Raw genomic sequence first — 14,275 nt, 5'->3', positions numbered from 1 at the left:
GGGACTGTCTCCCTTTTTTCTTAAAAGATGAGCAAGAATACGATCATAGAATCACACAACGCCCTGGCCTGGGAGGGACCTTACTAGCTCATCCGGGTCCATTCCCCCTGCCATGTACAGGGACACCTTCCACTATCCCAGGCTACTCAGCGCCCCATCCAACCTGGCCTTGGACATTGCTAGGAATAAGGCAGCCATAGCTTCTCTGGGCACCCTGCGCCAGGGCCCCAGCACGCTCACAGGGAAGAATTTTTTCCCAATATCCAATCTAAACCTATTCACAGTGCAACTGCTTAATCCTGAGTGTCCCGCTAGAGCTGCTGATGTACAGTTCAACCCAAATCCCGAGGTTTATCTCGATACCCTGCCCGCACCTGCAAGACTCGGAATCTATTGGGGAGGGAGGGCGGGGAGGCGTTCTCTCCCGAGATTTGGAGCCGGCGGTCGCGGAGGGGCGTGTTCTCGCGAGATCTGTGCACGGCCGGAACCGCCCCCGCCCCACGGCGTCCCCTGGCGGGGACGGGACACTCCGTCCTCCTTTCACGCCGCCATTTGACATCGTTCGGAGCCGGTCCGGGCGCACCCCCGGCGCGGCCGGAGTCCCGGGCATGAGTGAGTTCCGCGGAGGGGTTCGGGTACACGGCGGGGGGTTGCCGCTGTGGCCGCCGGCGGGCGATCGGGAGCGCGAACGGACTTGCATTGGAACGTCCCACGGCCGGGGCGCCCTGAGGGGCGTGAAGGAGGAGGATACCCCTTGCCCCCGCCTCAGACCCACGGGACGGGGCGGACCAGGGACCTCTCACGTGTCCCGGCTCGCGCCAGTGTCACGACAGGCACCGGTGTCGCCTCTTAGCGTCGCGGTGGCGTTTTGGGGGCAGGAGGCGACGCTCCCCGCGGTGACACTCCCGGGACGCTGCTGTCACACCGGGAGGGGACATCCCGGGATGTGTCACGCTGGGAGTGCGGCGGTGACACCCCCGGGATGCTCCTGTCACGCCGGGATCTTTGCACCAACCTAAATTCCTTAGAATTCCTTGGAAATTGCATTCTGGCTTAGCGCTGCCAAACTGGTCTCCGTGGTAACAGAACCCACAAGCTGTGAGGAGAGGTGGCTTCCAGGAAGGATAAAAAAAGAAAGAGGCAGAAAGTTAGGAGAAGGCGGTGGTCGCACAGAGATCTTTATTCTTTGATGTTGTTTTTTGGTGTTTAATTTGGTAATGAAAGCCATTAGCAAATAGCAGGAAGTGACAGTGTGTAGTAGGAGTGTTGCTGGGGTGACTTGGTGCTCTGCAACCTGTTGACAAGGTTGCAGTAACGAGCATCTATGCAACTGGGCATCTCTGCTAGGGCAGGGCTCAGGAATCATTAACTTCAGGTCCTGTAACCATGCTCATAAAAAATAACATATGATAAGAATTTGCTTAAATAAATTATATTAATGATTAATTGGAGTTTTTTCCACCCCCTAAGTGTCCAGGCTAACTCACAGACTTAGCTCAGCTTCAGGATCAGGCAAAGGTTTTGTTTTTCACAGGCAGCCAGAGAACAAGTTTCAAGGATTAGGACTGGTGTCTTGCCTGAAAGGTAGTGTAGCTGTGATTTGGGGCCACTGTGAATTACCATGATACAAACAGTGATTTTGCTTTTTGAGGTACAAATGCTGCCTGAAAACTGGAGCTGGACCCTGGCCTGACAGGGGACAGTGACTGCAGAATTTTTGGGGCTGTATTCCACACGTCTTTCCCAGCACATTCCCTGTGGAAAGAAACATCAGTGTCTTTGCCACAAACAACCTTCCTTTTCTCTGACATGGTTGGACTGGGGCAAAAATGAGAAAGCGCATATATTAAACATACACTGTTTAAAAATTTATGTGGATGCAGACAAATTATCAGAGGTGTTAAGTGCATTGTAGTGTGAATGCCAAATGTATTCCCAGCTCATGTAGAGGCCTCCGAGGCTTTGGTTATACTGGTCAGAGAATTCCTGGACAGTGAGCTGAATTAAAGGCTGCTCTTCAGCAGCAACATGGATCTCACTAAATCAATTTCTGCAGCAGTTCAGCCAGTTAGTGGGGAAGGTCATGTTTTGTCTGGGATATTTCTGTAGGAGATCTGACTGGAGGGAGGAGCAAGAGAAGAGATCTCTGAAAACAGTGCAGTGTGATTCCTTTCCGCGTCGTATTTGAAAGAGCTCAAAGTGCTAAGTCAAGGTGAATAAATTCACCACCTGTGATAGCCCAGCAGTCTGCTGGAGGCCTGGCTATCTCAAATACTTCATATAGAAAGTTAAATGCACACACTCTCCAATAAACAGGAAAACTGCACATGCCAAAATATTTATGCTTTTGATAGCACATGAATCCCAGAAAACACAAGTAAAATGTCTAGTGTTTGAAATATCCTTCCTTCTACTGCTTACCTGGCATAGGAGCAAAAGGTCAGTTGAGGCAGAGTTAAGGATTTCTTTAAGTTTGGCTTAATATCCTGGGCTATGATTTGTGTGCCTGAGAAAGTTAGAAAATCAACCTGAAGCGATTTTTTTTTCATGTAGCTGAAGAAAAACTCAATAATCTTTAATGTTTACAAAAATGTTTACTTTTGCAAATAGCCTGGCTAAGAAATGGATTTAATAGACCTTTTCAGTACCTTAGAACATTTAATAAACCAAATATTAAGCCTGATATCAATAAGACCCATAAATCTTATAAACCTCTATTGCTGCTGTTTGATTGCTGAAGACTCTTCAAGGAGTTTAAGTAGATTTCCTTTTCAGTAGACTAAGTCCAAGGTTCCTTAAAAGAAAATGAAAACATAGACTGAAAATCTTGGTCTTGAAACTTAACCTACAAAGTATGAATATGAAAAAATGTAGTGTAAAGGCTAGTACTGTTTGCAATAGACACAAGCATTTGGCAAGTTTGACAGTTCTGGCAATCTGTAATTCCTGTGAACAAGTGCTGCAGGTAGAATGGCGATGTTTAAGGGTGCAATTGCTTCTTTTCATTAGCTGAGGTGCTGTCTTTCTCTGTGCTGTTGAAAATATCACAGTTCCATTCCACGCAGTGATGTTTGTGTTCATTTATAGACATGAACAAAACACGAGCCTTTTGTCTTCTGAACTTTCCCTGAGCAATTTTCTCTACTCTGTCAGTTTGAGGTGCTCCTTCTCTGCTGATTTAAGTCATCAGAATCTTCCAGGCCACTGTAATCCTTCAGCATTCTCTTTTGTGCTGGATTTATACCTCAGTTATCCTGAAGCATATCTGTTAGGAGGGTACATTAAAAAAAAAAAGTAGCATTAAAAACGAATGAGTTCATGTAACATTCTTTTACTTTCTGTATTACTCTGCCAGAAGCACCGGCACTGCCCAGCTTTGCTGTGCTCAGTGCCTTGCCTCTGGCAGCTGATCCAAGCTCCAGGTAGCTGTGCTGTGCAGAGTTGCTGTGGTGCCAACACTTCCTTTGTCACGTTCAGAAATGACCTGCACCATCGAGAAGGCGCTGGCGGACGCGAAGGCACTGGTGGAGCGGCTGAGGGAGCACGACAGCGCTGCTGAGGCGCTAATCAAACAGACCACAGCACTCAACAAGCGGGTGGAAGCCATGAAACAGGTCTGCTTTCCAACTCTGCTTGCTCCAGGCAATGGCAGCACATCCTCTGGGGGCTTCTGTGCAGCATGGAATGAGTGTGGTGTTGGGTTAATCCTGTAATGCAGACTTGGTGTTTTTAGTAGAGGTGTGGCTCTCATCTAAAAATAGCTTGTTTATATAGTTTGAGACTGTGAAAACATTTTCACAGTTACTCCAGTTTAAATATTGAAAACAAGAACGCTGGTAGAAATGGGCTTGGTATCTTACAAACCACTCTGTGGTGTCTCTTGGTTTGCTCTCCAGTGCAATACTACAAATTTTTATTAATTTTGGCATGCCCATTTAATCATACAGAGGCTCTGACATGTTTTCTTCAGTACAGAATACTTTTTGCACTGTCTCCTTTTGTTTCCAAAGTAGCCTCTTGGGCTTTTTTGCACTCACTTCTATTCTGATGTTGAGCTGCTCAAGGCACATTGTTAGATTGAGTGTGACTTTAACAAGACAACTCCTGGGAAAATGTAAAGGTGTCTTGTGACTTTCCATACAGGAGTCCATCCTCTCACTTTAATGAACCCAAGATATGTTAATGGGCCTATAAACTTGTAACCCCCTGCATGCAATTCAACCCTGTAAAACTAGGCATGCAGAGGCTTCATGGCTTCAGATCAAGAGTATTACATATCCCCCTCTGTTGGGAGTCAGGACTCATTGACTTGGGCTGGAGTAACTTGTACCCACACAGCCTTGTGGTTTAAGGTGTTGGGAAGCCACAGTAAATGTCAGGAGGTTAATACCTCATGGTTTGTCTTTACCACATCTCTATGCGTTTTAAATTGCCTGATGGTGAACTTGGCCTACGTTAATTGAAGGTTAAATAGCATCCACTACACACATCTAAGGTCATGCTTTTGTGTCTCTAAAGGACAGGATATCTGCAACACCTTCTGGTGTGTGTGTTTGATACTATTATTTAAAAACAAGCATTGGCTTCCTGGTTATAGACTGTGAACGACAGTAGAACTGGTGCTTTGTGACCTGCTGAGTAATACCTGCCTTTGGTTAATCAAATATGCTGTACCTTGTTGGTTTGTTTTTGTAATAACCAGTACCAGGAAGAAATCCAAGAGCTAAATGAAGTAGCAAGACATCGACCTCGTTCTACTCTAGTGATGGGTATCCAGCAGGAAAACAGACAGATTAGGGAATTGCAACAGGAAAACAAAGGTAAAATATGAATATTCTACCCTTTTCAAGCTCCAGCCTGTATCACTGGAAATAGTGAGACTTTTACCATTGATCTTTTTTCAAAACAGAGCTGTAGAAGAAATTTTTTTTCTAATTTCAGTTTGTCAGTTTAACTGATCAAAATTCAGTTCAGGAGTCCTAAAGTCCAACCTGTGGGACTGATGAAGAAAAAGAGAGATTTGGGAAAAATTAGTTTTTTTGGTCATTACCTAATGTCCAGCACAAGTGAGGGGATAAATAGAACTTCATTCTGCAATATAGGGATCTTTTTGGAGAAGTGTTTAACGACTGCTGAAAATAATAGGAACAGTCAGGAAAAGTTATGGTGTAAGTAGAGAAGTATAATTCCTTCTGGATTTCTGTGGACTAGGAATGCACTGTTCCTCCAGGAAAGCCTTAGGTATTCTAACAGTTCCACTCAGCAAAGGATTCAGTGATCTCCATTCAGATGAGTCTTGCCTTGTTTCGGGGGTTATTTATCCTTTGACTCAGTATATTTTGAACAGAAGCATTTTTCAGCTCTGGTTTTACCAAGCTGCAGATTAAGACACATCTGTGAACTCCTTCCTGCCTTTTGTGCAGTTGGCTTGTAGTGGCTGGGGTAAAGCTGCTCAGCCACACTCCAGATGGCTTTTGTCAGCCACAGGGACTGAACACGAAGTCACACTAACAAAAGACTGTTTGTTACTGACCAGGATTTCTCCCAGGCTGATCACCATCAAAGCCATTTGCAGAGCCTGTGTAGATTTCATGGTGCAGGGAGTGGGGACACTCAATTACAGGCTCATTTTGGTTTTCTCAAGCTGAAATACTTGCACATTTTGATTTGGTTTTCTGTGTTCAACTCTTAACTGCATTTTAAATTCTGTTGGCAGAACTGCGCACGTCTCTCGAAGAGCACCAGTCAGCTCTGGAACTCATCATGAGCAAGTACAGAGAACAGATGTTTAGGTTGCTTATGGCGAGCAAAAAGGATGATCCAAGTATAATAATGAAGTTAAAAGAGCAACATTCCAAGGTAATAACTTAATTGAGGGTTTTTGCTTTGTTTTTTAGTTAACACTTTAGTTTGTAGTGAATCAATTCAAAGCTCACTTCATGTCAGTTTTTATACTGTTGTACTACTAATGAGTCCAGATTTTTATAATCCATGCCAAGCAACATGATCAGGAAACTATCAATTGAGTAAGTCAACCTTACCAGCTTCTCATTTATTAAAACTTTAAACAGGTAGCATTTCATTACTGCATTTGCTTAATTTACTTTTGTTTCACTTCAGTCTTTAAGGCAACTGCCCTGTTACACTTACAGAGGTTAGTAATAGTAACACTTTTAGACTAGCTTTAATTTATGCTTGTGATACCAACAAATCAGTAATAAACCTGTGCTTAGGGAAAATAGGACGAACAAGCTTTTTAAATTCAATATTTAATTTTTTTCCCCCTAAATATTGTAAATAAATTTTAAAAATTAAAAGTACTTTAGACTATTGATTAACTGGATGAAGCAGGAAACACAAGTATATGTTCAAGTATACATTCATTAGTCAAAAGGACTTTTAAATTTTGGGTCACTAACAGATCTAAACAGGAGCTTTTTAGCAAAATATTGCATTTCATTGAGATTGTAACATAATCATTAGGGCAATGCAGCTGTGTAGACAAACAAGTTCTAAGTTTTTAATAATCTTTGCCCTCAGCTAATTTAAGTTTGCAAAGCAAACTTAGGGTTTGCTTACTGGGAAAACAGAATTTAATAATTTGATTCTTTCTTGCCTACTTACAGCATCCTATGTGTGTAATTATTGCCATTGGTATGAAAATATACTATTGGATTAGAACTGTATCTTTAACATAAAATCTTGAAAAATGACAGATAAAGATAATTTTCAACAGAAGTTACCTCGGAATATGATGTAGCACCTGCTCCAGCTTCAGGAGAACCAACACAAGAGGGTAAAATGAAATCCATCCTGAAATGGACTGTGATAGTTCATTTAGGAGCACTTCAATGGAAAGGCAGGAAAAAGGAAAAAAAAAAGAAAAAATAACATCTCACAGTGTAATTGGAACAGGAGATTTAGGCTTCAACATTTTCATTAAACCTCTTCCTTCATAAATGCCTGATGAAAAAGATTTATTACCCTTATCCTGACACAAAGGATTTCTGGAATTTCATTATTTATTCTCTAGCTCAAGCTTCATATTCAGAAGATTGAACAATGTTGAAACACTTTTTAAATACCTTTCTCTTGTTAAGCAAAAAATCCATTATATCCAAAGAGTTAAGATCCCTGTTCCCAGTAATGTTATTTTCCCGAGTGCCAGCTGTTATTTTAGTGCCTGTTTACAGATTATTCCAAGAGCATTGATTGCTCTTGGAATGAAGAAGCACCTCCTTTAAATAGAACAACAGTGTCTTCTGTTAGTGCTGTATGCAAGAGAAGAGTGTGTGTTGGTAGTAGTGATCCTGATCTAAGTGTGCTGTTTGAATTAGCTCAGCTGAAACAACGCCCTAAAATGGGTGCTGCCCCTTTTTTGGTCTTATCTCTTTAGAGAGAAAAAACCCAATGTATACAAAAGAGAGAGATACTCAGAGGCTTTTATGGTCACTGCACTCTTTGGTTTTATCCCATCTAAGTTTTTCCACATGTGCCTTCCAGAGCAGAGCCTTCCAGTTTGGTGTTAGGGTCTGACCTAACATCAGTGACCTTGGAACAGGCCCGAAGTTGTATTGATCCAGAGCCCGAATGAGCTGTGAAAGCAGGAAGCAGGAAGGACAACAGTATATCTGAAACCCACAGTTCCTACCCAGTCCTTCTCAAGGGTGCATCCTTGCCTGACCACAACTTCCTGTCAAGCTAAATTTGGGAGTTCTTTAAAAAAAAATATTTCATGTCATCACCTGCATTGGAAACTAAGAAGAAAATAAAGATTTACAACAAGTTCTTCCTCATCCCCTCACATTGAGAGTGGGCATTTAACAACTGCTAAATTATAGCTTGGGCAATTGGAATGGCAGAGGGGAAAGGGCTGATGTTTATTTCAGTAAAGGGTATTTGTTTTTGTCATATAAGTTTATGATTCCAGCTGAGGCAGTTCTTTATGGTAGTTTAAAAGCAAGCTGATCAACTGCCAGCTGTATAGATCTCCCATTAAATTCATCATTTAAAGGTGGGATTTAGCTTTAGTCTCTACTGGCCTTCATTTCAGCCCTCCTGTCCTGCTTTTCCTGATACTAGCCAATAAATATTGTGGATTTTGTTCAAAGGCCAGGTCAGGCACAGCTAGACTGGCATCACAGCAGAGTTGGAATAAAAGACAAGTTGAAAAATGAAAGCTGTTGGAAATACCTTTAAACTGTCTGGCTTAACTGAGTGGCACTGAATGCCAGAGGGGCACAGGCTTCTCATGTAGCATTGCAGGGAAAGGCAGCAGTGACCCTTACCCTGACCCTCTGAAGTCCAGAGCCCAGATAAGCTGGAATTGGAGGTGGAATCAAGCAAAAGTATCTACAACAGAGAGTGGAGGACAGGTTTGAGTTTTGTAATATATGACATAGTAAGGATGACCACTGCACCTGCTCTTTTTTAGAGAGAAATGCCTGTCCATGGACTGGTACTGGAGGTCCGGTTTGAAACACCTGTAAGGAATGTGGCTTTGCCTGCTGTTCTCACAGGAGTGGAGTAGTTTTGCATATCCAGAATAACAAACATCAGTTCCTGCTGCACAGGAGGGCCTGGTCAGGGCAAGCACAGCACCATCTTGTAGCCATTTTGAGGCCAGGGATCACAGTTGGTTAAGCTTCTGTCACATTCCACTGTGGGGCAAACCAGGTTTATTTAAATAAATAGGACCACTGTGGCTGCCCACACTGTAAAGTTAGAGAGAATTTATTTTCCAAAATTGAGATCTGTGATAAAAAATGTCACAGCAGCTAAACCACGTTTAATGCTTTGCTTTTTTAATAATGCAGAAAATATATCACTAAGATATTACTAAATATTGCATCTCAGGAGCTGCAAGTGCACGTGGACCAAATTACAGAGATGGCAGCAGTGATGAGAAAAGCCATTGAGGTGGATGAAAGGCACAGCTGCAAGGAGCAGGAGCGCATCACCCAGCTTGAGGTGAGGAGAAAGCTGCAGAGGCACAGATATTAAGGGGAGTAAAGATCCTCCCAGGTGTTTTATGGAGTTACTGTCCCAGTCACTCCCTGCTGTTGTGTTACCCTTGCCTGCTGGAGCAGGGGAAGACCCCTACAGCTTAATCTCAAGGAGGGGGTACTTAAAGCCCATCCAAGAGAGCAGGAAGGTCAGAAACCTCATCTTCCACAGCACTGATTTCAAGTCAGTGTTTTACTTCTTATGCATTAGTTTGGAGTAGAGGGGAGGCTTTAAGAGTTACCTGATTTCTTTCTGGAGTCCTATTAATGTATTTTTCACTCTCTGATTTTAGCAAGAAAACAAAGGCTTGAGAGAAATTCTTCAAATCACTAGAGAATCATTTCTGAACCTCAAGAAAGACGATGCATCAGAGAGCACATCCCTGTCAGGATTAGTGACAAGCAGTGATCTGAGCCTGAGGAAAAGCTAAGGACTCTGGGAATCAGTAAGCTTCAAGTTGCACACTTAAACCAATGGAGCATCAGGGGGCACTGGTCAAGCACTAGTTACTGAATAGGGCACCAGCAAGAGAATACATGCAACTCCAGCTCAGTGGCTTTTATACTGTATAACATAAATTCAGCTGGTGTTCTGCAATACCCTCAGTGACAGATTGATTGCCATAGATCTAACCTCAGTAGGAAATGGATTCATGCACTTGATGAATTGCAAATTCTTTTTATATGAACTTGTTTTACAGATAAAAGGTGAGATTTCAAGTAATTTATGTAAATTTATATAAATTATATATAATTTATATAAATTATACAAAGTTCAGTGCAACTGTTAGATAATAAAGGTGAGATTTCAAGTCTGATGTCTGCTTTAGAAAGTAGTAATTTATATGTTCTGTGCATAATCCACATAGCATTTTTTCCTTTTGTTTTGGTTTTAATAACTTCTCATCTTGCAACAAACCTCTTTGATGGGAGGGGCACACAGGCAACCTAAAATTTAAAGATTTCTGTCATTTAGCCTTGGGGTATCTCTTTAAAATACAAGGCCAGTTTTTAAACATAAGGAATGCTGTCAATCAATAGTTTGGAGTTTTTAAATGAAACAAGATTCTTTCAAAAATGTGCACTGAATTGTATTGTGAGAACATGGAAAGAGCTGTTCCTGCCTTTGTTGTTCTAAGGAACATAGTTATCAATACAGTTCTGCCTCAGCTTTTACCTTAAAGAGGGGAAATCCAGCCCAGTTCTCTGTCAGTAAGAAGCCACACGAGTCCCATGTCTTTCTTCTCCAGTTGCCTGTCCAAACTTCCTGAGTGAGGAACAGCAACTGGAAAGCACAAAAGCAGTGGCAGCAGAAAGGGATTTGATTTCCAGTCACAGCAACACAGAAGGAACTAAGCATCCAATACTTCCAAGCGTGCCAGCTTCAATACAGCTTCCTGTGCCCCAGCACAGCTTCCCTGAGCTCAAGTTAAATGTTCCACAGGCCTAAGGGGGAGCTTTCAGTAGCACTGAATTGACTTAGGATCAGCTCAGTACCTTTGTTCTCTTCCCTCCGTTGCTGCTCCTTCCCATGGTGCTTTTAAGAGGAAATAAGTGAGAAAGGAGTATTAGCAGGCAATAAATGCTGGTTTTCAGTGAACTAATACACGTGCTGACGGGACAGGTAAATCTGGTCTCTACATTCTTACAGCCTGCTTTAGAAATGGAGAAGCTCCTGCTTCTCTGCAGAGCACCTTGGCTTCTTGCTAGGCTTAGTAACACACTGAGGACATTCACATGCATGGAAAAAAGTTATGGCCGTTTCCAGACTTGTGAAACGGCCATGGGGAAATTCTTGGGGAGCATGTTAGCTCAAGCACAAAATATTCTTGTCTGCTTTTATATTATCTGTAAAGCTTCGCTGGTGCTTCTCTAATCTAGGTTTTGCATTTCTGCCATGGCTTGCAAGCTACTGACTTACCAGAAGCAACATCTTTTTTTCACTGAAGTGTTCTGTTGTTGCAAACTTACAAGGAATTTTGGGTTCAGTTGTTGAAGTTCTTGTTTCTAGAAGCATCTTTTCAGCCACGCACTGGTTTCAGGAGGCATTTCTATCAATTTAATACTGAATTCAGCTTCATGGCTGACTTCTGGTTTGGCTCCCAAATACAGAAGAGGGTTGTTGGTCTGTGGCAGTACTTTGAGGTTGCTCTATTACAAAATAATGCTTGATTAGTGTTTATTTTTGTAAATTTAAAAAAAAAAAAAAAAGTGACTTAATTTATCTACTAGTCTTCACATTTGATACGTCTCCCCTTTCATTTCCCTACCCTGATCACTTTAGGATTTTAAGAGCCTTCACAGTGTGTGGAATTACTATTTTTCATTGCATACCTGTTATTTTTGTAATGCAATGGCTTGAAAAGGATTTATGGCTAGAATTGTGTACTGTACAGTAAACTTATTTTATCAATAAAGTTGACTGAAAACATGGATGTCTCCATGACTAAAGCAAAGTACTGGCTCTGAGATGAGCCTTGTTGGCAGCACAAGATAAGAAAGTAACCAAAACTCTTCTATGTGGCAGCTGTTCAGCTGAGGGCAGACAAACTAAATTTGGCTGGTTTGTATAACTAAAAGCTTTGAACAGCACTGACTTTTTAACAAGCACATGGGATTAGAAGATTGTTAAAATACAGAACTAATGGCACTGTTTTCATGCAGAATTGCATGTACTGGGATTCCCGTGTAAAGGCCCATTGGCTTAGGGAGTTTCCTTAAGCACTTTTTCTGGTTAAAAGAGAAATTTCCAAGTCTTCTGTTGGAATGTAAAGGTTGAACTTGGTTTCTTTTGAGAGCCTGGAATCTGAGTGTCTAGGGCACGATTGGCCATCTCTTTGGCCCAGAGAGCACTGTGGTGCTGCTCACAGTATGAGGGTAGAGGGAAGGTGAGACCTTAACGCTCCTCCTGTGCTACCGCCTGTCATAGAGGCACCTTCCACTATCTCAGGTTGCTCCAAGCCCTGTCCAGTCTGGCCTTGAACACTGCCTGGGATGGGGCAGGCACAACTTTTCTGGACAAGTATTTTGTAATTTTTATCAGTTCTTCTGTGAAAAATTGGCTGCACACATCTGTTATCCAGCCAAGCTGATAAGACAGCACAAGTCAACTAAATGGAGGTTATAGTAGATGCTGTATGCAAAACTACATCAAGTCATTCCTTTGCTTATGGACCATTTAGCATAAGTGGGCCTAAACAGGAACTGTATGGGAGGAGGGACTCAGTTCCTGCTGCCTGCAACTACCTTCCTGTCCCCAGACATTAGGAGCCAGTGTGGCACATGCATCAGAGAATATCCTTATTTCCTACATTCAGAAAACACTCACCTGACAATTGCCTTAACCAGCAAGAAGAGAAACACTTTGTCACTGCAGTCTTGGAAGAAGCATGTGCTGGCAGCACTTCTCAGGCACCAGCCAGAGAACAGGCACAGGGGAAACCCACCAACTCCAGCTGCAATCTCTTTCCATTTCCCAAGGTGAAGTATTATGTTTCTTTTTCTTGGGCCAGGTCTCATAAGCCTTCAGGTGAAGTATTATGTTTCTTTTTCTTGGGCCAGGTCTCATAAACCTTCAAAAGAAATATAATACACACAAGGATAGGTCAGCTATTACTTTGGGGGCATAAAATAAGCAGGATGACTTCTGGTGCAGTGTTAGAAACGAAAAAGGTTTAATAAAAGGCAAAATAACAAACAGAAAAACTTGAGCCACGTGCAGAGGTCTGCTCTTGGTAAAAACACCTCACAAAAGCCTTTTTTTGCTCTTTTGTTCTCTTCTTTTTCTACCTGGTGGGTCAGGCAGGACTTTTTGGCTTCTATCCAATTAGATGTCCTCTAGTGTTTGGTGAAGTCCCGGAGGTCCTATGAGGTGGCTTTTCACCGAATCGTTGAGAGAAACTTCTGGGCTTCTTTCCTTTTTTGGGGGACAAAGGCTAGTTTTGCCACTCTGTCATTACGGGGCACGTTTTTGAAGAATGGCAGACAATGACTTCTCTGCAGTATGCTCAGCACCAGAAATCCCCCAATCCATACACCTGAGGCTGGCTCTTCCAGCATTGAGCAGCAGTACAGCTGGTTTTGAGAAGTCAGTTCTTGGAAGCTGAACACAGCACACCAGTGGATGCAGGGTGATCAGCACCTTTCCTTTTCCAATACTACATTCAGGAACTCCGCAAACACATTTTTAAATGAGTCATCATCTGCAACTCATTACATTCCTGGCAAAGCAAAGAGCAGCTGCCTCCTACAATTCTCTACCTGTCCTTCTTTGCTTCCCGCGTATGGCTTTCCCCCTCACCCTCAGCATTCAGGAGAAAAAAAAGGAAATGAATCCAGCTTATTTTGAGTATATTAGATAATCTGTTGTTACACCAGATAAGATGGAAAAGTTGGAACTGATGCTTTTTCTGATGAGGCAGCCTTGTATAGATTCTGAAGCAGGCAGAGAAGTTTTACACAACCCTCTTCTCCTGCCACTCCCTCTCGCCCCCAAAATGAGCTTGTCTATTGGTGTGGTTTGAAGTTGACTGCTCCCAGCATGCAAGGAAGCACAACGCCCTTCATGCTCAGCAGCAGTCAGCTGGCTGCCTGGAGCTAGGGGCTGGAGCAGACAGGCTCTGAGAGCAATTAAATAAATATAACAAACAACAAGCATCTGTTGAACACACAAGTGTTACGGGAGCTGTTGTCTCCAGAGAAAACTCAAACACCAGAGCATACTAATCCAGGATGTGGGAGGGGAAGGCAACCTGATGGACATTGGCAAAATCCAGATAAATCTGGATATTACAATATATCAATGCATTCCTGCCCCTGAGTAAGGACACAATAACCTAACACAATACTCACCTTGCATACCCAAGGCTCAGTGTTTCTTATGCTGACTCTTCACTGGATAAACCAACCAGGAACCAAAGTTCCACTAAAGCTCGCCCCAAAAAACACTGCCAAGATCACTGCAGACCTACAGCTGCTGACAGGTCGGAAGGCAGAGAGATAAACTCCAAGGCTCAGTGAAAAATGCACATTTTGAGATGGAGCCTACTGATTCCTCTGGAGGGGCTTCTTCTTTTTTGGAAGCCTTTCCAGATCAAGGACAGCTCTAGGCAAGGACAGTAGGGAATCACAGAATCATAGAAGGGTTTGTGCTGGATGGGACCTTAAACAGATCCTGGATTTCAAGGGGAACACAAAAAGAGACTTGAAAATACCCCTTCAACACTGCAGTGGATCAGTTCATGTATTCTGATCATCACCACTGTTAATCA

General features: G+C 42.7%; 2 protein-coding genes across 5 annotated transcripts in view; one reads left to right on the top strand and one right to left on the bottom strand.

Moving 5' to 3' along the window:
• The first annotated feature begins 467 nt into the window (after positions 1–467).
• On the top strand, positions 468–11,436 carry FGFR1OP2 (FGFR1 oncogene partner 2). Of its 3 annotated transcripts, none has more exons than XM_041468712.1 (6): positions 468–612; positions 3,478–3,614; positions 4,703–4,820; positions 5,717–5,859; positions 8,857–8,970; positions 9,299–11,436. In XM_041468712.1, the coding sequence occupies exons 1-6, from the start codon at positions 609–611 to the stop codon at positions 9,434–9,436; spliced, it is 654 nt and encodes a 217-aa protein (XP_041324646.1). In that variant the 5' UTR covers positions 468–608; the 3' UTR covers positions 9,437–11,436. The 3 variants fall into 3 exon arrangements, with proteins under 3 accessions (XP_041324646.1, XP_041324647.1, XP_041324649.1); XM_041468713.1 differs by having other exon boundaries at positions 501–612; positions 3,356–3,614; XM_041468715.1 differs by having other exon boundaries at positions 503–612; positions 3,407–3,614.
• The window catches only part of TM7SF3 (transmembrane 7 superfamily member 3), a 22,437-nt gene continuing 19,184 nt past the window's right edge, over positions 11,023–14,275 (bottom strand). Inside the window, exons 13-14 of one of the 2 annotated variants that reach the window (XR_005955246.1) lie at positions 12,334–12,528; positions 11,023–11,156 (exon numbers count right to left, since the gene is read on the bottom strand). The gene's annotated coding sequence lies outside the window, so the exon portion shown is untranslated. Of the gene's footprint in view, positions 11,157–12,333; positions 12,529–12,548; positions 12,578–14,275 lie in introns of those variants that run through there. The other variant, XR_005955247.1, reaches the window with a different exon arrangement.

The sequence above is a fragment of the Pyrgilauda ruficollis genome, unplaced genomic scaffold (genome assembly GCF_017590135.1).
Source record: "Pyrgilauda ruficollis isolate IOZ18807 unplaced genomic scaffold, ASM1759013v1 scaffold229, whole genome shotgun sequence".
In the NCBI taxonomy this organism is placed as follows: Eukaryota; Metazoa; Chordata; class Aves; order Passeriformes; family Passeridae; genus Pyrgilauda; species Pyrgilauda ruficollis.
Note: the sequence above shows the minus strand (reverse complement) of the source record. Positions and strands in the feature narration are given on the sequence as shown.